General features: G+C 39.9%; 1 protein-coding gene across 1 annotated transcript in view; it reads right to left on the bottom strand.

The window, feature by feature from the left end:
* Positions 1-8,779: 8,779 nt before the first annotated feature.
* Positions 8,780-26,163, bottom strand: part of gna12a (guanine nucleotide binding protein (G protein) alpha 12a) — a 56,439-nt gene continuing 39,055 nt past the window's right edge. Inside the window, exons 3-6 of the mRNA XM_044114713.1 lie at positions 22,647-22,697; positions 22,382-22,582; positions 19,243-19,449; positions 8,780-11,994 (exon numbers count right to left, since the gene is read on the bottom strand). Of these exons, the coding sequence (XP_043970648.1) occupies positions 11,833-11,994; positions 19,243-19,449; positions 22,382-22,582; positions 22,647-22,697 (621 nt within the window). The 3' untranslated portion in view covers positions 8,780-11,832. The remainder of the gene's footprint in view (positions 11,995-19,242; positions 19,450-22,381; positions 22,583-22,646; positions 22,698-26,163) is intronic.

The raw sequence follows: 26,163 nt of genomic DNA, 5'->3' as shown, positions 1-26,163 counted from the left end.
AGTTTAAGTGATTTATTAAAGGTCACACAATTATCAGAATGTGTCAAGGTGGTCTGGTCCAGGGAATCAACGGTAACGGGCAGCAATGGTTCACTGAGGGGGAAGAGCAGGGTGGTGAGTTCAGAGATCGTGGGAAGATGGAAAGTTCTCAGGGAAAAAACAGGTTGCTCTTACTTGTGGTGGTTGGATCTGAATCGTGGAGGGTAAGTGAGTATGTCCGGGGTCTCGGTCTCTTAGTGGGTCCAGGAACAAAGGAGGAGTGCGGCGGGGAACGGACAGATAGGCTCGGGTGCAACAGAGACACAAAGGAGTGGTACGGCCGCCAGCCGTGGGATCCAGGAGATAGGCCTACTTGTAAACAGCGGGGAGGCGAGTCTGGGAACTCAGGCAACCAGTGGGTACTTTCCACAGTGTAAGAGCCATATGATTTAAATAAGCAATTACTGATGTGGCAGGAGCACACGGCTTTGACAATTGGGTGGTGGGTGTGTCAAGGTGGGCGTGACTGTCACTAAGGTATGAATGGGAGCCATACTGGCGCGCTGATTTAGCATGTATGAGGAAGCGGGTGTGCCGGTGGTAGTCGTAATTTCTGTTGACCGTGCTGTCAACAGAAATAATGCGCCAACAATAATGTCGCTTATTGTTGGCGCCATTGTATGGTTTAGCCTGGTCAGTATGTGTCAGTACTTGTAAAGTCTGAAGTATGGCTGTCAAAGTGGAATAAATTGATGGTTGCAACAACCTGAAGCGACCTGGAGTGTGTCGAAGCACGCGTTGGACAGTTTGAAATTCACCGCGTTAACCCAGTGCGGTCCTCTACAACACTGTTAGTTTGCCGCACACTTACACGGCGTCACGAGGGAGGTACTGAAACCAGGAAAACAGCCAGGATCTAGTCAGCGGATCCAGAGCGTAATCGATGACAGCTGAGGATGATGATGATGACGCCACCTCACTCCAACCAGAACCTGGGTGATAAGAAGTGGAAAAGGCGCACAGGAAAACCCCACCAAGAAAACCAGAGAGCCCCGGAACATAACAACAAGTGACTGAGAGTATGGATTGTTGCAGCTGTTCAGCTGGACGCACTGTGAGATTTTCCTTTAAATAAAATAAAGAAAAGAAAATTATTGTATTTTTTATTATCCAACTCTTTACTATTAACAAAATTGCGGAGAGAAGAAAAAATTCTTTGGTGCCAAAACACCTTGTATGTAGCGCACATCAGTGTGAGTTTGTGGGGGTCAAAGGGCAGCGAAAGCCTAAATCTTGGTCAGTTTGCTTTTTCTGTAAGCTAAAAATGATGAGTGGAGCTTGAACCTGTCATTGTTCTAAGATCCCACCTGAGCTTTTTACAGTGTGCGTGGTTCTGGCGGGTCGCCGGTTTATTAGGTTTTTTGTGGTTTCACGAACTAAAAAGCTGACGGGTCACCTTTTGGCTGACACCAGCAGATGTCGAAAAAAAAAAGTCAGACAAATCAGAAGGTACAAAGCTATCACTGCACCTTGTCAAAAAAATCCGAGATCTTCCCACTTCCCCATGCTGGAGATTTTAGTTTAACAGTAAAAATAAATAAAGTTATCTTTAAAATTAATTACTCAAGTAAAATCTAGATCCAACATTAGACTTAAATGTCAATAAAATCAATCTGGTTGTGTGTGTTGTTTTGTCTCTTGCAAACTTTGGTTTAATTCTACTTTTTTCTATCTAATCATAAGAAATCATAGTCAAGACAGAGAAAGTCATAAAACAGGAAGAGCAGGTTTCCTGAAAAAAGAGGAAGTAAGTTTCCAGCCTGCAGATTTTTAAAAATAGTTCAGACTATTACTTAGCATGAAAGTTTTAAAGAAAGAAATCTGAACATTGTGAGTAATTGGATAAGATTCAAAGTAAAATACTTATATTAATATTGGTTTACTTGTAATAATACTTACACTTACACTTGCATTAGTGGGTACTCTTACAAGTAAAACAAGTAACTGTAACTTTGATATTAAATAATAAGAATCATGGATTATTCTTGGTTTCTTTACAGAAAACATTTGTAATAACTCACATTAAGATTACAATAAGAGCAACTAATAAATTATGGGTATCATAACATTATAAATTTAGTACAGAATCAGAGGTTGGGTGTGAGTGCGACTTTAGCAGCTTTCGGGCTGACAGGATGTGGTCAGGATGTAAGGGTGGGGTAGGTGTGCAGCAGCAGCAGGCAGCTGCACATCTCGGAAAGTTTCCACAGTCACAAGTGTCACAAGCACATTATCTCGCAAACGGGTCATTGTGACCCAAGTTACAAATGCCATAGGAATGTTATTGTGCAACCTTCAACAGGTACACTCCCATAGATAGGGAGAAAAGTATAAAACCACGAGACCGAGGTGATACGATGTTCTTCGTCCCCGGAGCTGAGGCTTAACACAAGAGCGGCAAGAAGACCGGCAGAGGACTACGCCGATGGAACCAAGGAAAGCGAGACTCACCTCACTCCGGACTAATAAGACGGGATCCATCAACCCACCGCCTTGGTTCTTCATTAGATTTCAAAACTCTGAGCTCGACCCAATGATCTCAACCTGCATCGCAACGGACTTGGGGATCTGAACAAAAGTCACAGGATCGACCAAGAGCTGTTCGGTTGGATATAACAGACAGTTCATTTTGTTTCAGTTCCAAAGTGGGGTCATTTTTCACGGAGAAGGATTCTGACCAAGGACTTCCGTTGCCGAGATCTAATTCCATCGATGGGTATGATTTGTGCCGCACCCCAAAGCCTTATCTAATAGATAGATGACAGTGTAGGCTAAAGTTAAATTGATCTAAATTTTATTGATTTTCTTTGTATGGTAATCTCAAGTAAATTCTGTATGCCTGTCATTTTCCCTGCTAAAGCTTGCTTAATAAATACGTATATTTTAAAATTCTAATTAGGTTGTGGACATTGAAATTAATTGAGTCATTTGAATCACAGTTCTTCTATTTATAGTAAAACCAGTATACATGATTCTAGTAATGTGGTGGCTTCAGACTTTCCTTTGGTGAGTGTAAATAATGACCCTGGGACTTAAATCCTAGTCACTAAATAATATCTAGCCGTTAACAAGTGCAGTTACAACAGGAAGGAAACTACCGTTAACAGAAGTGGTTATTGAAGCTAGGCAGCTGTGACGGCTACTCCGTTGATTGTTTCTTAACTGAAAAGGGTCATAACTTCTGGATAGAAGGTAGTTAGAGCTAGACGAGTTCCTTTCGCCACCAGTTTAAATAGATTATCTCTTATAGATCTTGTTCAGGGTAAGACCCAGGTCTTAGAGATTTTCCGGACCTGTTAGACAGAGAACTGGTCAGTAGTCAGCCCGAGGATTTGTGAGGAGAGGGCGGGGCTGGCTATTGCATAGTAACAAACAACCTGACCTGCAATAGCACAACCACCTCTCCAATGCGCATCATGTGCGCATTGCACAAAAGCCACACAAACCTAAACCACTAACGCAGCACCCTTTTATTTTCGCTTTTTTGTTTCTTTTAACACAAACGATGCTAAATAATAAAGACATGAAAGCGAAGCCGACCCGGTAGATCCACGGGAAGAGGAGGATGTTGATACCCAGGTTCAGGTGGTGTCAGACATCCAAAGGAGGAGAAGGTGAAGCAACAATGTTTGCTTATTTGGGGAACGTTTCGACTAGATTAAATTGTTTAATCCACAGTCTTAGCGGGACGCTCAGGAAGAGCAGCAGATGTCAGCTAACAGGTGACCCATCAGCTCTCCAGTTCAGGAAACATCAAAGAAGCTCCTAAACCGGTGACCCGCCAGAACAGCACACTGTAAAAAGCTCCGCCGGGATCCAAACCGCTTTTACAACTGCGGGAGGTTCAAACTCTGCTCTTTCATTTTTAGCTTACAGAAAAAGCACCAAGCTGCCAAATAAACAAAAGCAGACTGACCAATAAGATTTGACCTTTGGCGTGACCTTTGACCCCCACAGACTCAGACTTGCACTACATACAAGATGTTTTGACACATAAGATCTTTTTTTTTTCTCCATAATTTTGTTAATTGTAAAGAGGGTTTGATAATAACAAATTTTCTTTTTTTACTTCAAGAAAAATCTGAAAGTAGGCAGAGTATGTACAGCCGTACAGCTGTAGCCGCTGCCGCCGCTGCTGCCGCTGCTGCCCTCCGATAATATCCTGCAGGCGTCTTCGCAGTTCTGAACTTTAATCATAGAAAAGAGTTTTATGCATAAAGCAACTTATTTTAAACATTTTTTTATAATTTACTTTTAAAAAAATCTCTTAGTATAAACAAATGTTATTAATTAAATGTAAAAAACATTAAATTCAACAATTTCTTTGGCTGTGCTCCCTAATGACAATGGCTAATTTTAAGAACTTGCTCCGCGGGTGACTGACAAAGTCCCCTCGGGTGACAGGGTGCCTGGTGGCACCGTGTTGGTGACCCCTGCTGTAGAGTATGTTTGCTTGGTTTAATTTTGTTAAACCATATCCAAGCTATCTTGAGTTTATTTCACTGTCAGGCTGAACTTAAACAAAAGCTTAATGATGCCGCACACCAGGGAGCAGCGATGTGTCAGGGCCAAATTACCATCTAATGAGCCACTAGTTGTTGATAGTTTGCTAGATGATTCAGTGGTTTGGCCTGTCCTTGTGTGTCATTGGTGTGCTCTGCTCATTATTAAATATCAGAGTTCAGCTGTAGGTCCAATCAAATCAGCCTCAGGGGAACATCAGCCTAACCAGAGTCATAAGACCAAACAGCAGTGCACACACACACACACACACACGCCCACACACACACACACACGCACATGCACACATGCAGGCAGGAAAGAAAAACCAATGAACTGGCAAATCTGTCCATGTCAAACCTTTTAACAGATCTTCCTAAAATGTTAAATGTCAATGCAATAATGTAAATAATACAGAACACAAACAGCAGATGAAAAACCCTATTATCTGTGCTGTAAGCAGTTGTTCTTGGAACTCAAACTGAAAGGAATCAAAATAAAAATAGTAATCTTTTAGTTTTACAAACCCTGCCCTTACAAAAAAATCCCATGAAAATCACATGTGATCACATGTGGTTCACACAAATTTTACATGTGAATGATGTGAACCACATGTGAAAGCACATGAATACGTGTCATTGTGGAACGTTTCGTGGTAAAATCACATGTGAATCACACATTTCCACATGTGATTCACACATTTGCACGTGATCACATGTGATTTTCACATGTGAAAATCACACAAAAAATCACATGTTTTCACATGTGATTTTCATGTGATCACATGTGATCACATGTGGAAATGTGTGATTCACATGTGATTTTACCACGAAACGTTCCAAAATCACACGTATTCATGTGCTTTCACATGTGATTCACATCATTCACATGTAAAATTTGTGTGAACCACATGTGATCACATGTGATTTTTATGGAATTTTTTTGTAAGGGTGTGCCTGGTTGCTGACCCAGGCACAGGGTTTGTAAAAACAAAAACATGGTACCTATGTGCATCTACTGTTGTGCAGCACTGTGTTCTCCATACAAGCTGGCTGAGTATCTAAAAGGGGAAAACAACACAAAACTAAAACCAGAAGGCAATTGTCTGCTGAAATCCTCTTCAAAATTAGCTAATGTTAGCTAATTTTGAAGAGGATTTCAGTTTATCCTGTAGCAGCATTAAAATCACGTTGGTCATTTAGTTTCCTGGGGTCTTCACCTAGAACGGTGATGTCCAAAGTCAGTCCTCCAGGCCCAGAACCCTGCATATTTTACTTGCTTCCTTGTTCATTGGCAAGCCTCTGCAGAACTAGAAGACATGCAGAGGAAGTAGTTGGGCCAGCTGTGATGGAGTGGAGAAAAATGTAGAACCATTTGGAGGTGATTGGAGTTTGACATGATCCATTGCAGAGGTGCCCAGGCCCAGTCTAGAGCTACTGTCCTGCAACGTTTAGATGTGTCCTCTCTTGAAAACATTTGAACCAACTGAAGGAATTTATCAGCCCTGCAGATGCCTGGTATCAAGCCATTTATTATTTTGCTATCTGGAGGCAGGAATTATTCAAAATACTGCATGGTAGTAGCCATTGAGGACTGGAGTTAGGGACTGAAGGTCAAGTGCCTTCAGACTGGCTGGTCCTGAAGGCTGTGGCTAATGGCTAGTCTGAGAGAATAAAGCAGACTGCCATCTAAAAACAACTAAAAGCTCTGAAACATCATGACAGTGTGTACAAACTCTAATGCCTGGAATATTTAAACCATCATCATGTTTGCACTAAGGCTGATGAATCTTCACAGCAAACTGAGAGTAGTCATTCCCTACAACTTCTATGCCATTTTTTGCAAATTGAGTTATATACCCAGTACATACTGGGTTCAGTAGATTCACTAAACAGCCGAAGGATGTCCAAATAGTCATGAGTAATGAATGAATCTTAGTGATCTTTGGTTGAGCTATTATTACAAGTGGTTGTCAAGGTATCTTGGGAAGAAAGTCTAATGATCCAAAGTTGTTTAATTTTTCTTAACTTCTGCTTTGCGGTGTTTCAGCAGGACATAGTTGATGCTAGGCAATGACCATTTTACAATTAAAGTTTGTATCTATGGGATTCCCTGGTCTGAGCGCCATGGAACAGCTAGTTGCAGTGGTTTTTATTTTTATTTTTTTCAGTTGTTAGTTCCTTCCCTTCTCCCATGTTGTTTCTGCACTAAAACTCTAGCTCCATATTTTAACCCACCCAGAATCTTCTTTGTGGCAAAGGGAATGTAATATAATCACAAGTCAATTATAAGTGAAGGATTGTCTCTCTTTACAGACAATAATATTCTTCTAGAATGAAGACAATTTAAAAACTGGCACTGGTTCATATACCTAAAGGGAAAGTCGACTGAAGAAAATCGTATTTCTTTTCTTATATCTTTCAAACTCTAGAAAACCAAAGCGGTTCTGAGCTGTAATAAATATAGATGTACAGTTCTTGATACGTTAACACAAAGCCCATCATGAAGTGGGAGGGCAATAGGGCTTTCAACATCAACCTGTATTTAACTCTGTCCATTTTCCTATCAACACAGATTAGATTCCCTGTCCCTGCTTAATAGAAGCATCCCACAGCATGATGTGACCACCACAGAGAAAAGGGTGTGTTCAGGTTCCTGGCTCAGAATTTGATTTTTTGTCCAATTCTGAGCAGAGTCCTTTTCCCCATGTGTGGAGTGTCTCCTTTCATGGCTTGTGAAGAATCGAAGAGTCGTCACAGCTCTTGAGCTTCTGCAGGTCTCTTGTCTGATTAACACTGTTGTTCCCTCCATTCAGTAATGTCCACTAGGCCTCTGGAGAACAGGGACAGTAAGGTGGACTCTAACTGAGAGACTACTGAGAGCAGTTGGAATGCTGTTTCTTTTAGGGCTATCAGAATAATGGGGGTACAAAAACATGTACACACACATCACACTTTTTAAATTTATATTTATAAAAGGTTCTTAAAACTATATGCCATTTTGTTTCCCACTGACAATCTCTCACCACTTTGTGCTGGCCTAATATATTATAATCTCAGTGCTAACTCTGGAGGAGCTGCAACCAACTTCTGCTCTACCGCATCAATTTTTAGTAAAACAAAAAGGTTTTTGAGTTTGCAACATTTCAAAAGTGAAAATCTGAAAAAGTTCACGCAGTATAAGTACTATTGCCAGATATGATATTTAGCAAAAAGTTGATGTTAGTTTGGGATGAACATGTTGGATCCATTTCTGTGCAGTTGTTTAGATGTTAACCACAGATTTTGAACACATAGAAAAAGACATATTGTCCCCATGTTGGAGTGAAACACGAGGACAAAATGTCCTGCATTCAACTTCTTTAAACTACAGCTTTCTTGTAATTCTGCTGAGGATGTTTTCTGCCTTTTTTCCCCCCTCTGTAGGAAAGAGGCTTCTTCAAATTTCTTTGATGTGTGTGTGTGTGTGTGGGGGGGGGGGGGGGGTGCGTGGGTGTGGGTGTGTGGTTGGGAGGAGAAACAGGCCCAGAGATGTTGCTCTTACAGTTGCACCATTTTGGGATTGAGACAGGAAGTGGGCTCAGAGGAAACATAACGTCCCCCCTCCCTCCTTTTACTTCTTCTTGTGTTCCCTATTCCTCCCTTTGTCCATCCCTCCCCCAGTCTGTGCCATTCATTGGGTCCTGATTTTCCTTCTGCTTTCTTTCTGCTGCCAGAGATCTCAGTTTCTCATGAGTTTGTCCAATGTGCATGTATTTTATTGACCTTCATTTACATTCGGCTCACTTCCTGTATAAATAAATCCAAACTGATGGGTGATTTATAAAACAACAGAAAAAGTTGTGGTCTGGCTGTTTCTGAACCCCCTTTCTGTCTCCTGAGACAGACTGTAATGGTGCAAAACCAGTCTGATTAACAGCCAAAGGAAAGGTCAGACTGCTGGGTAACTCAGATATTGCCCGACTCCAGTTCTGCTCTTCTGCCCAGTGGCCTGATAGCTGTGGCTGATGAGCATTGTATTACATTATGTAGAATGAGGCCTACAGTTGGTCTGACATTACTTATCAGGAGCTTTTTGGATTTGCATGAAAGCTCCCTGTGTTAATATAGATGCTGATTCCATCCACCCCTGGAAATGAGAAAAGCATCCACAAAGGAAAGTTTCTTTTTCCCATTCTAGTCATCAGTTTTCCAACTTCAGGGTCTTGACCTCTACACTGACAAAATAAAGAAACAGCCAGTCAGCAAAAGGCAGTTTATTTCACCACAGAGCACAAAGGAAAGGATCAGAAAAAAACTAAATATAGAAACATAAACATTGAAGGAATCTTCTGATTTTCCTTTTTCTGCTTGCTTTTTTAAAATTGTTTTACTTCATTTTGACGTTTTCCCCCCAGACATCCAGTACAAACACACTCACTCAGGAAAAAACAGAACAAGTGTGAGAGAAGGAGGGTTAGTTAACTTTATACCAGTTACAGTCATACCTGAAAATCAAAAATCCCAGCAACCCACAAGATGGATCATCTTTCAGCTAAATGTCCACTGTATGCTAGGTATTCAGCAAACTCCTCTGCTGTAGTAATGTACTATAGTGCTAAAAGCATATTCTTTTTCCATCAAGTTATTGTGCATATTTTCAACATAAAAAATTTGATAAATGCCTAAAAAATCATTTTAAATGGGTTTGTTGCTATTTTCAATTTGACAAGTTTTTTCTGTCTGGATTTTTATGTCTCTTAGACTTAAGAGGCTGAACCAATAATCGCTCCTCTGAAAATGCCTCCTCTGAACTGAGAATGATGCTGGAGCTGCTACATTCTCCTTCGCTTGGAAGGAAAATGTAAAGAAATGGGAGATCACTGGAGACTTAATACAGTCAAAAATTTACAGTATTCAGTGTATAAAAGGAAAAATAACATGCCTAAAAAAATCTTTGAAAACCAACTAACTGTGGTGCAGTGAGTGACATGTTGATTCACCTCTTGGCCAAACAGAGGAAACACTGGGAGTGAGAAAAGCATTCGGCTGATGTCCTTATTCTCGCCATACCAAAAGATGACTCAGTCATGTCAAAAAAATGTCTCCACTTTAATTAGCAAATTTACAAAGGTAGCACATTTATTTATTTACATTTTGGTTTTGAGTGCATTTTTACATCCTGAAAAGCCATTTTTTGTGCTCTCATGTCACCCTCCTCATGACTGATGCAACTAAAGGTGCAGAAGATTAAATGTTCTTGTTGGAGAATAATTTATTTGAATTACTGCTGACGCATAATAAAGAGCATCAAGCCTTCAGTTGTTCTAAGCATTTTGGGTGAGAACTTTTTTCCATCCCTTCAAATTTGACAAGAGTTAAATGTTTATTTACATTTGCAGGCTGTGTTGTACTGCTGGAATCAACTTTGTCACTTTTAGATTCTCCATTTTCATCAACACTGGCTTCTGAAGCTGCTAAAGTCTCTGTTACATAAACCAGCTTCCTAGAATTTGAATGTTTTTCTTCAATAATGCAGACATAAAACAGAGCGATGATTCCAACATTCAATTAGTTTAATCAGACTGTTTTAGTGCAGCACCTGTTTCCTCGGTTCCATCATAAAATATATTAATGCACAGTGCTATAAAATTTTGCAAGCAAGGGCCTCTAATATTTAAATAGCTAAAATAATTTATTTGTAAAATGGTAGGAATCAGTTTAGATTTTTGGAGCTTTTTTACTAGGAATTTATGCAGTTTTTTTGTTTGATTTTCTATGGATGACCTCACTAATAAAACGTCAGTATTCAAAATTGCCATCTAATTTCCTTGAGCTAATGGGCAGTGCCATTTTGAGCATAAGGATAAGAAAATATAGCCCTTTACTTTTATTGCTACCATTGGTAAAGATGTATAAAATGCATGAAAAGAGATGAATCGTGTGGAAGTTACATCATTTATTTATATATCTTCCTCATTCATTTAAGTTAGCTGTGGAGTTTTGGCCAGTTCTCTTGTCTGTAAAGATACACCTCTTCTTGGTAAAATTATTGGATATCATGGGATCCAATTCAATCATTTAGCTGACAATACGCTGATGTATTAAATCAAGAAAGTCTCTTGAAGACAATAAAGTCTGGTTGATCTAATTTTCTGATTTTAAATAGTTATTCCAAAAGAAAAATTGAATTGAATTGTGCTTACTTTTTAGAGGGAGATTATACCACTGTGAAAAAAGATTTGTTTATGTGTTCTATCACATCTTTATCATTAGCATCAATAAATGTAAAGGGGGTATTACATGTATAAAATAATCTGTATTGCCAAACATGCGTAAACAGTGATTTTCTTAGGTCTAGCAATTGCTCAGGTTCCTAGATACTGTTTCAGTCTGTTTATGTCTTTCAAACTGCAACACAAGTCAGAAATCTCAAGCAGTAGCATGGGGAATAGGTCAGTTATAGTTCAGCCTAGATATCTTCCACTGTTCCCTTCATATTTACCTAAAAAACAGGAAAAGCTAAACAATGAAAAGAACCCCCAAAATATATCTAGTAAATACTTCAAACCTGCCCCGAATGAAGTCTGGGGTGTTTGTGGGGTATTTAGAGAAGACAGAGACAAATCATAAGGGGAGTATAACTCAGAAGTTGTGTATTTCTTTCATCGAAGATGACTCTCTAATTAGCCTGTCTACCATTTGTGCTGGTAAAGGACGGGACAAACAGTCTGTCCATTGTACTGCTGAAGGCAGGAGATGAGAGGAGATTAGAAGAATAAGACTTCTTCTCTGCAGCTGTTCTCCCTCGTGTGATGTTGGGAGCAAAATACACGGAGATATGAAGCACAAGAGGGTCTCTCGCTTCTTCTCTCTGCTAAAGTTCACTGACAGAAACACTTGTGCAATTTTATTACATAACGCAGCATATGACCAGTCAGGGGCCAGACCCTCCACTCTGGTCACATGTACTGGAGGTGGAGGCCTTTTCCATCTGGCTCATGCTGTTCCAGCTCATGCTGTTAGTGACAACGCTGTCATCAGTCTTATGTATATGAGGGGAAGGAAACTCTCAGTGCTAATGCAGGTGTAGTTGGTGTTTCCCACCTTTCAGCTCAGTTGCACATTTGCAGAAGTTCAAAGCAGTGGTCAACATACATGTACAACTGCTGGGACGCACAGGTTCAAATATCAGTTAGATACACTCTGCTTCCACATGTCAGTGTCCATATAGGTTCATCAGAGTGTCAGAGCAAAGTCTTTCATGCCTGGAATAGTGGCAGGTTTCACAGTTGCAGTCACAGAAACCTGAAAGTCATTGCAGCATGATGTCTTTGAGGTTCTCCTGAAGAATTGTGTCCTTGACAGCGTGAAAGACGAAGCGGATGTTTTCTGTGTCCACTGCAGTAGTGAAGTGGTGGAACAGCGGCTTCCCCCGGTTTCTCCTCTTCCGACTGAACGACTGAACTAGGAACTCCTGGAGGAAGCAAGGCAGGAACAGGAAGTGTGAGTCAGTGTGGCAAGGTCCTAATTAAAGTATACCTACACCTACAACTCTTTTACAGTTCCAACAATAATGAAATGTATTTCATTATTGTTGGAACTGATGATCCTTAAATGATCCACCAAAACTACACTGTAAAAAATGAATTTAGGGGGTTATCAGATTAACAAAAGAATATCATGTACTTTTAACTAAATAATTTCATGTTTCAAACAAAAACGTGATACAATCATGTTGCATAAACAAAAAATTCAATAACTTCACCTTTATGAAATTTAATCATGTTGAGATAACATGATTCATTATAGTCAGAGTGATATAGTGCTAAAGCCGAGTGAGATCACGGGATATCACACGAGTTCACGCGAGACAATCGTTTTTATCTCAACTTGAATACGTTATTCAAGTTGAGATAACGTGATTCAATTTAGTCAGATTCATTTCCCTCTGAAGAGGATCTAGCGAGATCACGGGATCACAAGAGATTATGCAACATAACTGTTTTGCTCCTGGGAAAACGTCAGAGTGGTTTTAGTTACACGTTAAACTATAGATATTTGTTTTTCTCTGCAGGGCACTATTGGCATTTAAGAACTGCACTGAAACAGTTCTTAAATTTCTTCCAGCATTTAAGAACTGTAAAAAAAAGACTTTTTTTAAAAAAGACTCTTTTTTTAAGAAAAGTCTTTGAATTAACATAATTAAATCATGGAAAGGATTTTCACACGATTAAATAGTTTTCTTTCAGCATGAAGCATGTTTGTTGAGTTAACTTAATTTTCATGAGTTGGATCAACTTAATAAGTAGTGTGAAGGTATCACTGTAATATAAGTTGGTTTCTCCAGCGTGCTGTGGTGGTGCAGGGATTCAGCACACTGCATGTTTGGAGGCCTTAGTCCTTGACACAGACGTTGCTGGTTTGACTCCCGGTCCTGGCGATCATTGCTGCATGTCCTCACCCTGTCTGCCTCCTGTCTCAAAAAAATACAAGCCACTAGCGCCGCAAAAACTCTAAGGAGAAAAAAAAAAGAGTTGGTTTCAACTAAATTGCCATTAATTTTAGTCAAGTAAATTATTTGGTCCAAATTATTGCAAATTAGTTGCGCTGGCTCTTTTAAATTACATTGGGTCCAACTATAGTAAATGAGTTGAATCAACCTTAATAAATTATATTGAGCCAACACATTTGCTTTAAATTGGAATAACCATAATATATTAAGTTCAGCCAAAACTTAATAGAATAACCGTAATAAAATAAGTTGAGTCAACTCATTTTATTTAAATTAGAATAACCATAATATATTGAGTTGAGCCAACACTTTGATTTAGAATCAACCATAGAATAACCATAATAACATAAGTTGAGCCAACACAATTGCTTTACATTAGAATAACCTTAATAAATTAAGTTGACCTAACACATTTGCTTTAAATAGGACTAACAGAATTACATGGTGCTGAAATAAAGCAAAGTAATCAGGTGGAAAACCTTTCTATGATTTTTTTATGTTTATCCAAAGAGGTATTTTTTTCAGTGTATGGAATGCATACTTCATTTACAAATTGTTTAGATATTTTATTCTCTCTTAAATTTTATTCCATTCTGTAATCTAAAAAATGTTGGAAAAGCCACCTAAATGATAAAAATGATGAGTTCACTCATGAAATTTAATCTCAGCACTTCACATCACCATAGACACACCATAAACACACAGTGGTGACAGCATGATCCTGATAATGAATTTCTGCAACAGGAGCAGAGAAGCTGGTTAGAGCTGATGCAAGTTGAAGACTTGATAGGCTGAAAAAGATTTAACTGCAGGGCCGTGCAGAGACCTTAGGAGGAGCAGGGGCTCAAAGTTAAAAAGGGGCACATTGAGCAAGATCTTAAAACACCGTACAACAACATAGCAACAATATTAATCAAGAAACCAGGTTGCTGTGTATTGCAGACTTCTGCCCAGGTCCCTCTTAAAAATGAGATCTAGATCTCATTGGGGTTTTCCTGGTTAAATAAAAGAAATTTAAAAAAAAAAGAATCTAAGTGGATCCTACTATGTCATTGCCATCATGAGGGGAAATGCAAAGCAAATATAGTCTATATTTTCCCCAACAGGTATAAAGTTTCAGTTTCTGCTGAGGGTGGTCCTGGAGGGCTGAGTTGATCTGAGCCTGTAGCTGTAAAACAGACCAGAGGAGAGAAGGTTGCTGGTTATGAAGTTATGAAATAAGCAAAACTGCTGCTATTTTACTAAATAAACCCTAATAATATCTGACGGTTTAACCTCTATAACAACTTGGCTGCAGACTGCTTTATAAATCAAAAAAGCTCAAAGGGGTTAACTCTACATTAATTTTTGAATTTAGCACCTCCGAGATCTAGAATTGTAAGACTGGAATATCAAGGCAAAGAAAACTCAGTAGCTACTGGGAGGGGCCTCCAGACATTCAGGGGCCCCTAGAAAAGGTTTTTATTGTAACACAGACCATAGATCTAAACCTGTAGCATTCATTTATAGAGAATGACAAGGTCATTAAATTTCATGTAATGCATACAGCAAAGAAAAAAAAAGTACTTTTGGGATTTATTTAGGACATTTACTTTGTAAAAGTTTTAAGAATCAACTTGATAGTTTGATTCTTGTGTTAACATGACTGCAATATGGTGTAATCTTTTTGTTTGAGTTGGGTTTGTTCACAAATACATCACAGCAAATAACCAATAATCAGTGATTGATTTTAAACTCGGAAAATAAACCTGGTCTTCCTCTTACAGACTTCACCTTATAGATAGATAGATAAATCTTTGTCATTGTCAACGAAACAACGTCATTTTAAAAAGTGCCATCAGTCAGTGCATATGCTTAAAAATAACTGTCTCACAATTTACACACAATGTAAGAAATGCATAACAAATAACTGACAAAAACTAATAAATAAGAAAAGCCACTTTCTCACACACACTTCATTCATGATGATTAATGGTTGTTTTGATTGCATTTACTTTTGTTATTGCTGTAGAGTAAAAACTGTCTCTGAGACGGTTGGTTCTTGTTCTGATTGCTCTGTATCGTCTGCCTGAAGGCAGCAGTGAGAACAGAAAATGTTCGGGGTGAGAAGTGTTCATTGTGATGTGTTGTGCTTTCTTTAGACAGCGGTCACTGTGCAGGTCCTCCAGTGAGGGGAGAGGGCAGCCAATGATTTTTTGGGCTGTATTCAAAACCCTTATGCTCTCTATGGAGCACTTGTAGAAGGACACCAGCAGTTTCTCCTTGATGTTGTTCTTCCTGAGAACCCTCAGGAAGTACAGTCTATGCTGGGCCTTTTTTGTCAGCTCAAAGGTGTTCATGTTCCATGTGAGGCCCTGCTCAATGTGGACCCCCAGGAAACGGAAGTCAGCTACCCTCTCCACACATTTTCCCCCAATGGTTAGTGGTGTATTATCTGTTTTTTTCTCCTGTAGTCTATTATGAGTTCTTTTGTCTTTGAGTTGTTGAGGAGCAGATTGTTCTCCTGAACCACACTGACAGCCGCTCCACCTCACCCCTGTAGGCGGAATCGTCGCCTCCTGAGATGAGCCCCACCACTGTGGTGTCATCAGCAAACTTGATGATGGTGTTGCTGTGGTGGGCAGAGGTGCAGTCGTATGTGTACAGACAACAGAGCAGGGGGCTCAGCACACAGTCCTGTGGAGAGCCAGTACTAAGGCAGTGAATGTATGTTTGCCCACCCTAACTCTCTGCTGTCGGTTGGTCAGGAAGCTCATAATGCAGGTGGAGTGAGGGAGACCCAGGTCTCCCAATTTGTCCACCAGTCTGTGAGGGAAGATGGTATTAAAAGCAGAGCTGTAGTCTACAAAGAGCATCCACACATACTTAATAAAATCAATATTAAGGAATTATTGACCTTAATTATCACCAAGCTGAAAAGTTACTTGTAAGTTAGTTTTTTGTCTGCTGCTGCTGCTCCAGATGTGACAGAGCAGCATGGAGGGGTGTGGTCACAGCGTCCTCTGTGGATCTATTGGATCTATTGGCTTTATAGGCGAACTGGTGGGGGTCAGAGCCAGGAGGGAGAAGTGCTATGATGTGACCCCGGACCAGTTTTTCAAAACACTTTGTCACCACCAGGGTTTAGTGCCACTGGCCGGTAGTCATTGAGGCAAAAGATGTGAGGTTTCTTGAGTATGGGGACTATGGTGGAAGATTTCAGGCAGAATGGGACTGTAAACAGGGCTAGGGACTGATTGAAGATCCTGGTGAAGACTCCAGCCAGCTGATCGGCGCAGTCTTTCAGGAAACGTCCAGGGACGCCATCAGGTCCAGCAGCCTTCCTTGGGTTGACGGCCCCAGTGTACGCCTCACCTCGTGCTCCCCTACAACGAGGAGTGTGGTGTTGTGGTTTGCTTGGTGTAGTGTGGCTGCCTCTGTTGGCTTCACCTCAAAGTGGGCAAAGAAGAGGTTCAGCTCCTCTGCCAGCGTGGCGTTGCCTTCCGCAGCTGCAAGGTAGGTCCTGTAGTTGGTGAGATGTTGGATTCCCTGCCACACCTGCCTGCTGTCGTTGCTGTCAAGATAGCCCTCTATCCTCCTCCTGTAGTCGGACTTAGCCATTCTGATGCCTCTCTTCAAGTTAGCTTGGGCTGTACTGTAGACGGTCCTGTCACCAGACCTGAAGGCGGTATTGTTGGTCTTTAGCAGTCGCTGGACCTCCTGAGTCATCCAGGGCTTCTGGTTTGGGAAGACCCGGATGCATTTATCCACAGCTACAGTGTTAATACAGTTCTTGATATAGCACAGTACACTGTCTTTAAAAACATCCAGGTCCTGATATTCAAAAACATCCCAGTTTATCCTGTCGAAACAGTCCTGCAGCTGCTGTGTCGCATCCTGGGGCCAGGATTTGATGGTTTTGGTGATGGTTGGAGCAGTTTTCCTGAGGGGTGCATAAGCAGGAATTAAATGCAGGGACAGGTGATCGGACTGACCCAGGTGTGGAAGTGGTCCAGCCCTGTAGCCTAGCTTGATGTTGGAGTAGACTTTGTCCAGAGTGTTAGCCACACTTTACATGGTGGAATTTGGGGAGCGCTGTCTTTAAGTCTGCATGGTTGAAGTCCCCCGCTATGATGTGTACAGCATCTCGATAAGTGCTCTGCAGATGGCTAACGCTGCCATGCCAAAGTCCAATAGCTGTTTTAGTATTGGCATCCGGTGGTAGTTAAACAGCGGTTACCATGACTACGGTGAACTCTCTGGGGAGGTATTTTGGTCTGCATCAAACAGTCACATACTCCAGGTCTGGGGAGCAATGGCTGATGACAGTCGCTGTGTTAGTACACCAGGTGTTGTTCACCCCCCTCTGCTTTTAATAGAGTCTTTCGTTCTGTCGTGGCGCTGAAATGTGTAGCCTGCTAGCTCGATGGCAGAGTCCGCTACGTCTGGACTGGATGCAGCCAGGTCTCCGTGATCAGAAGAATACAGCTGTCCTTCACTGCGCTGTGAGATGCAGCCAGGTCTCCGTGATCAGAAGAATACAGCTGTCCTTCACTGCGCTGTGAGATGCAGCCTGAAGTCTCAGTTCATCCATCTTGTTTGCAAGGTTAGAGAGAAACAGGCTGGGGAGCGGTGGTTTGTGTGGTTGCCTCCGTAGCCTAGCTAGTACGCTGGCCCTGCAGCCCCGCTTCTGCCTTCTCTCTCTATGCCGCCGACGCTTCCTCCCTGCTGTGATGGTAATCCACGGCGCGCCGGGGCTCCTCGTTATGTCCCCCGGAATGTTGAACAAAAGCGTTGAAAATCAGCTGTGTAACATCTTGTTCGTAGCGGGCACCGATCGTCAGGAGATCGTCCCGACTGTATATTTTGTTTGTCCGGCATGACGAGTACAGAACACAAATCAACACGTACACTAACAGCCAGACATAGCACCGACCGAGAGAGCAATGAGCCGCTGCAACTACGAGCGCACACCATTTGTTAGATGTAAATTTTTTTGTGTGGTTTTGACCAAATAATGTGACTTGAGTTTTACCGATTTACTAAAAATTGTTGTTCAAAGATGTTTTCCATCCAATCAACTGAGTATAAATTATATATAAAAGAACAAATTGTGACATTTTCAGTTCCTCAACGTGTCGAAACACCTGCTGTTACATATTGATGAGAGCTTGATGTTCTATATCTGTAAAATTTAAAGAAAATTTAAAAACCATGTATCTCTTTCCTTCCAGTAAGCAGTTAGGGTTGATAAAGATAAAGAGACATCTCCCTTTTTTATTACTGTTTGAAGTTAAATCAGACCAAACTTATCTTGCTTTGGGTTAGCTGGAATCACAAAAAAGATTTTTATTTGCTAAATGAAACAAAAATGAGAGAAATAATATGCCAGAGATTTATTTGTTAATGCCTCTACAGAATGATAACAATCTCTTGAAACAATGAGGTAAGGCCCAGATGATCATGTTTTGCTTTGGCAACTTCTGACAGGTTAACAGACACATTTGAGTTAATTAGAGGCTAACCTGTGGATGTAGTTTAAAAATGTCTGTCAGTTTATCTGGTGTGTGTAAACGTCTGCTTTTAGCTGTATGTGGGTCTTTTACTGGCAACATTCTGGTCGTAACATGAAGACACATTTTAAGCTCTACTTTTTAAGAGGGACTGTACTGTGAAGCAAGAATAATACCTAAGAAGTAACATCAGGCTTAGTCATGAACTTTTACCATTATTGCTTAAAAACTATGATAAACTGTAAAAAAACCTAAAATAATTGGTCTATTTGAGTTTACTCTCCATCTGTTAAGAACTAAATCTGGTCTGGTGGAGACACAATGCACAACACACTTATGTTAAATCATCACCTAAAATGATCAGAATTCTACTCCAGAAGTATTCTCTAGTTGTGTTACTGTAAAATGAGATTGGTGGTTATAATGTGGAAAATATTGAAAGGTTTAGAGGTATGAATGTTTTTTTTTTTTTTTTTTTTTTTTTTTTACACAAAAACAACCAGAACAAATGTCTGTTAAAGAAGTTGTTAACACAGAGTTGGTCTTTGGAGGTTTTTCTTCTCTTCTCCTGTCTTGCTTTCTTTTCTTCAATGTTCTTTTCCTTTCTTAGAGTCAAAGCAAATCATGAAGGAATATTGGCAGAGGCAAAGCTTGAAACAAAGCATGATCATGAACATTCACAATCTGTAGCAGACAAAGCCTGTTTCTGATCAATCACCTGTACGTCATCCAGCAGGCGGGGGTCTCCTCTGAACTCAGGGAAGTTCTTGCGGATGTCCACAGTGCGGATCTTCTCCACTAGCAGATCAGTTTTGTTGAGGAACAGGATGATGGAGACATTGAGGAAAAGCTTGTTGTTGACGATGGTCTCGAAGATGTTCATGCTCTCCATCAGGCGGTTTGTCCTGCGGTCCTCCATCAATACCTGCACACAAACACACTCTACATTATACTTTGTATGGGTTGTTTGGTTCCAAGCCTTATCAGAGGAACAATTAATGATTCAGTCATAATCATATGACCCCTGATTTGAACTGGAGCCATATCTATGAGTACAAGCAGGGCTCCTCGGTGTGCCACAAAGGCAGCTTTGTATCAATCTCAAATGTTGAGATTCTTGTCCGTTTTATAAATCCAAAAGTCAAGAGCCTGCATGAAAAATATTTTTACAGTATCAGCATTACATAATAATAATAGTCTATCCTGTGATGCTCTCTGCACATTATTTAGATCACTAATTATTCTGAGTGGCTCTCATGCAGCCTACATAAAAGTGCTGCTGTTAAGAGTCTTCTATTGCTTTAGTGCTGCAGCATTAGTTCAGATGTGTTAAACCAGTCCTGCTTTAACCACCGAGGTGTGTGCAGCATTATGATGTTTGTATTAACTAACTAACCCTCCAGTGATATTTTAGATGGTTTACCTACAATTTTCATTTGTAATTTAGATTTTATGCAGATTTTAAGTTTATACAAAATATAAATCAACATTTTTAACTGTCCATCATTTTTACTCCCTGGTGCCCATCTCCAGTGGTTATTGGACAAGATGTTGGACAGGTCACCAGTCCATCACAGAGAAACAGGACAAACATTCATGCACACAACCTTAAACAGAGAAAACATTTGCATTGATGGACAACATGCAGAAAGACTCCAGGCTGTGATTTAAACCCAGGTCCTCCTTAATGTGCAGCCATTTTTAACCAGTATTTTCCAACTTTCAGTACATGTCATTTATATCAAAGAAACTGCTCATATTTACCAAAATAAATGAAATACAACAGTTTCAGTCAGACCATCTAGAACATCTAGCCAGGATTTAATCCTCATGCTCGCTGCTTTACTTTAATATTTAGCTTTACAGTCTGAGCACGGACTTTATTTAAAGCAAATATTAGTTTCTATCAGACTTCCCTCCAAATACTTTACCTATACTGACAGTTTTTAAAAAAATGTTTTTCATATTGGAGTCTCATTTGACATAATAAGGCTATCCAGTATGTCCTGTCCATATGTATGCTAATCAATTATGTTAGGCTCAGACAGCCTAAAGAAAATTTTAATCAGATCTGAACATTATTATATATTAAAGACTTTTTGTCTCTCATGTTTCAAACACATTTACATATATGGCTGGGTAATGTAATTTTTATTTTTTGTTTTGCACAAGAGAAAAATAGTTTTGATGCCATCTATACTATTTGTTTAACAAATATTGAAGCTGGCTGGAAAATCTTTTATTGAAGTAGCATATTGTTCCCATTCCCTAGACTATGGAGTGAAAATAGTCTCAAAATATCTGTGTCTGTGTGAAAGTATCTGTGCGTGTGTAAAAATATCTATGTGTGTGCAAGTTACTGGATTTGTAACTCGTGTAAGCATCTTTGTGTGTAACTTTGGATAATTGTGTCTGTGAAACATGATTTGTAGACCATAAAAAGAAAATAAACCTTCTCCTACACCTACAAATGTAGAAAAAGTACGCACGAGTCGCCAGATACACACACACAAAACTGCATTTACGCACAGCACGAGTATTTTAGAGACTCATTTCATGCTACCGGAGCTCCCAGATTTGTGTGTAAATGGTGCGTTTACATGCTAGTAGAAAGCTGGGTCATCTGAGTTTTGCTTTGAGTCTAGTGTTTTTATCCTCCAAGTTTTGTCACTGTGCTTGTGCCGAAGTGGCAAATACGTTAGTTCGTTGGAAAACTACGGTGGCCGACAGGTGCAAATGCGCAGCAAAAGAGAAAACATGCAAACAAAAAAAGACACGCGCACAAATTAAATGCGGCAAACAAAAAGCAAATAAAATGCAGCAAACAAAAAAGAAGACACCCCTGAATGAAATGCAGCAAACAAAAAGAGAGACGCAAACAAAAAAGAAGACAGCCCCGAATGAAATGCAGCAAACAAAAAATGTTGAAAATGGAAGTGCTCCAGACCACTAGGGGGAGTCAAAGAAAATAGCATTCATTTCTATGGGACCAGATGCAAGATTCAGAGAAAGAAATTTGAAAGAAAGTAAAGGTACGTATTACTATATTTCTTTTCAGATACGCCGTCTTTTATAATATTATAAATATTATAAAAGAAGACATTATATTATTATAATATTATTATAAATATTATAATAATATAATATTTATAATATATTATAATATAATACTCCCCCTAGTGGTCTGGAGCACTTCCGTTTTCAACACTTTTTGTTTGCTGCATTTCATTCGGGGGTGTCTTCTTTTTTGTTTGCTGCATTTTATTTGCTTTTTGTTTGCCGCATTTAATTTGTGCGCGTGTCTTTTTTTTGTTTGCATGTTTTCTCTTTTGCTGCGCATTTGCACCTGTCGGCCACCGTAGAAAACTGTATATCTCAGCACTTTCTTATAATATTCCAAAATTATTTATAGACATATTGTGCATTTTTGAGCGGTACAAAAAGACCACTGGGTGGCGGGAATGGTTCGCTGGCCGGAAAAACAGATACTGTAAGAACCACAATATGGTTCCACAATTATCCAAAGTTACACACAAAAATGTTTACACGACATACAAATCCAGTATTACACATGCACAGATATTTTTACACACCCACAGATATTTTGAGACTATTTCCACTCCATACTAGACTTTAATCTTACAGACAACCTGTTTGGTTAGCTGGAATGAGAAAACATAAGTGAGGAACCAGGGCTGTGAGAGGAGGAATGGTTGAACATCTCCTTTCTGTAAAATAATTTCTGTGTGCTGTTAAGTTCTTAAATTTGTGTGCATTTAAAAGAAATATTTAGAGACATTCTAAGCCTGACCTTTATAGATTCTAATGCATGCATGTGAGCTTAAGAATGCACTTGCCTGGTCATATTCTGAAGAAGACACCATGAAGAGAATTGACGTGATCCCATCGAAACACTGAAACCACTTCTGTCGCTGTGACCTCTGACCCCCAACATCCACCATTTTGAAAGGAATCTTTTTGATGACAAAGTCGTGCTCAACAATCCCTTTGGTCGCTTTTCTTGCAAACAAAATATCTTGCTTGCTTGGAATATAGCTCTGAAAACAGGAGAGAGTCATTGTCTTGTATGAGGAATAGAGAGCTTATTTGAGTGAGACTCACCAGCTGTCCAATACGGTCCAAGTTATCCAGGAAGTATTTGACTGATTCGCTCTGCAGGCATGAAGGAAAGAAAAGAACTTTTACTCAACTATCATCTTATTATTTTTTTGAGCACTGAAAGAACATAAATGGTTTAAAAAAATAAAATTAGAGCATCTAATATGATTATTAGAACAATTTCATTTCTTGGCCTTAAATGATTCTTGTTCCAGAGAAGAGGCTTCTTATTAAATAACGCATAAATCAATGCAAACACAGAGACCAGATGATCTCCTGTAATCATATCAGGCCTATTATGTTTCTGTTTAATATGCTGCTACTGCGTTTATAAACAGACTGGACCAGATGAGCAGAATATTTAATGTATATTAGAACCAGTAGCTGATCCAGTGCTAATTAGATCCAGCACTGGATCAGAACCCCACTGACGAAATAAGCAATACATATTTTTTAATCCACAGTTTGAATTTGGGATTTGACAAGATGCAGCAGTGTGTACTGGAGGTTCTCAAACAAAATCTGAGATTTTTGTATATAAAACAGCAGATGAGAGAGTGGTAATACAGGATGAACTTTTATACTTTATTGTAATCAAAATGAGGGCTCTGTCACAAGATGAAATTTTATTGTTGGTGTCAAGTAATTTCTTATCTTAATGGATTGAAGAGTGCAAGCACTTGCTGTTTGAACTGTGTCTGCTGCATCAGACATAAAGGCCCCCAACAGGATACTAAGAACATTAAGACTGCCTAAAGGGGGCGTGTTGTGGTGGCGTAGGGGATAGCGCGACCCACGCTTGGAGGCCTCAAGTCCTCGACGCGGCCGTCGCGGGTTCGATTCCCGGATCCGGTGACATTTGCCGCATGTCTTCCCCCGTCTGTCTCCCCCTTTCCTGTCAGCCTACTGTCATATAAGGGACACTAGAGCCCACAAAAAGACCCCCTGGTTGGGTAAAAAAAAAAGACTGCCTAAAGGTGTTCAATGAATGTGGCGAGAACATTCCCAGGTTTGTCTCACACTACCTGTATGAGCTACCATCTGATGGATTTGGCAGCATGGATGTGTATTTTTATTGGTAATCTGCTTAGCTGAATGGAGCAGCTGAGCAGAGACGTATTGAGCCTGAGGGAGGCAACAGAGACCCAAGCAAGTACGAACAAAAACCTTAGAGTAAGTACAGTTAATGAGCATTAATATTGTGTCATACAATGTGCATGGGTTGAGTGTAGGACGTCCAGATACGGACAAATCACATTGTCTTGTGATGGATAAACGTCTGGAAACGTGTGATGTATTGTGCAACCAAGTAAACACTTTTTTTTATCCAAGCAGGACCTAGAAAGACTTAAATCCCTGAATGAAAATTTTTATGGTGCAGGTGAATCTACCACTGGCTCTATCACCAAGTTAGTGCAGGGCATAATTTCTGCCGGTGTTGCAGTGTTGTGACATAAAAGTTACGATCAGCTGATTAAAGTGATCAAACTGGAGGTTGATTGGGCTATAGGATATTCATATTGAATATACATACATCTTATGAAAGCCCTAAGAATGAAGAAGTATTTCTTAATTAATATCTTGTGTCATATATCCAGGACAATCCATCCACTTCTTTTTTTACTCTGTTCAAAGCTCAGTGAGGTTCTTCTCTAGTTTGTGGAATCACTGGTGCCTTAGTTTATATGGCAGTAGATGATTATTTTATTTTTATTGTTTTTGTTGTTCTGCTTCATTTTTATGGACCATAATTGGGTCTAAATAAATAGGATTCATTGCTTGATTGTCTGATTGATTGATTGATTGATTTTTTGGGAGTCTCGTCTTTGCATAAATTCAGTTTTTTAAGGGCCTGCATGCTCACTCATTTATGACATTTTTTAAAGTATAAATATTTTACTGTGACTTTATTCCATATACGATAAATAAGTACTGAATACATCAACATTTTTCTTATCTTATTTTTATTGGTAATATGGAAAATTATAATTTTCCATAAAAAAACTAAAACAGAACAAGAACATAAGCAGTTTTTTGTGAAACGGTCGAGGTTACAGAAGGTTGCTGCTGACATCCTGTAAAAATAACTCCCATAAATTCCATTTTGCACAGAAAACAGGAAGGAAATTATTTAAATCTACAGATCAGTGTGAATTTGTAACAGGAATAGGAAAAATGCTGATCTGTATCAGTGAATAAATCATGTCTTACTGCAGTGGTTCACTCTTTTCTGGGAGAATATTTTTTTGTCCTGATGGTAAGACATTAAAAGTATGATATAATTCCTTGCATCATTGCACACAGGGGTTTTACTTCTTTTCAGTATACACCTGAATGCTCTCTATGGAGTTTACAGTTTAGGCTGAATGCTTTGTGCTGTTTGTAGCAACAGCTGATTTCACTTTATACTGCACTCTCTGCAGTATAAAATCCATTGACCACTTCTCCAAGCTCAGGTTCTGCACTTCATCACAGTTTTCTCTGCGCTCCTCAACCCACTGTTGAGCAGTAATGTGGATTAAGTGCATGATACTCTTTCCTCTGATGGACTACACAGCTCATCTACATTTTATGACGCTGCTAATTGATTTTTGAATGGAACAGCGAAAGTCTGGAACAGAGAAACGGTATAATCAGGTTACAGCTGTACGGCAGCGTAACCTGCAGTGGGTGCATGGCAGGTTTGAAGTTGGCAGACTTAATCTGAAGCCCAGCTTTTTGCAAAGCTTGAAATGGAATAAAACTTATTTTCTAACAATGGTTAATTACTAATTTCCTTTCTTCCTTTTACTTTCTTTGAAATACCCTTCCATTCAACAAGAAGCAGCTGTGCATGTGAGCACAGAGCAGAGAACATGGGCGAGGGAGGGACAGCACAAACCTGTTCAGCAATTTTAGTGCAGAAACACAAACTTGTACAGATAGCAGCTTTTTGCAAAAGTCCCTTCTTTCTGATCAGCCATGACACAGAGGCCTCTCTGTGTCTGGCCCCATATACAGGAAATGTGACCACAGTGACCCTGCTGGTGACCCCGCCAGTGACTTACAGTGTCGCACCAATAGGAAGCACAAAGCTGGAGATTTTGATTGGCAAGGCGTAAGCAGCAGTGGCAGTAGGGTGGAGGTATAGGGGGTGGAGGTTCAGAGGAATAGAGAGGGATTCCCAGACATGAAGGGATTCATAACAGACACAAGCAGGTATAGAGGATCAAAAGGAACAAATTCCAATGAATACATACATCAGTACTGTGACAGACTACTAGCGACCTGTCCAGGATGACCCTGCCTCTTGCCCGAAATGTTCACTGGAGATAGGTACCTGACCCCACTAGGGACAAGGGTGTACAGAAAATGGATGGATGGATGGAGATACATCCATCCATTAACATTAATTGAGTTAAAACCAATACAATTTTCTTGTTGACTTAAATAGCGTTTTCAAGGCAGCAGGGGGACTTTCATTTTCAAGTTTAACCACCTTCAAATGTTTTACAGTGAATGTAAGTAACAGTTGATGGTT

Source organism: Gambusia affinis, linkage group LG04 (assembly GCF_019740435.1).
Source record: "Gambusia affinis linkage group LG04, SWU_Gaff_1.0, whole genome shotgun sequence".
Classification (NCBI taxonomy): domain Eukaryota; kingdom Metazoa; phylum Chordata; class Actinopteri; order Cyprinodontiformes; family Poeciliidae; genus Gambusia; species Gambusia affinis.
The sequence above is the reverse complement of the archived record's forward strand: the minus strand, read 5'-3'. Positions and strand labels throughout refer to the sequence as shown.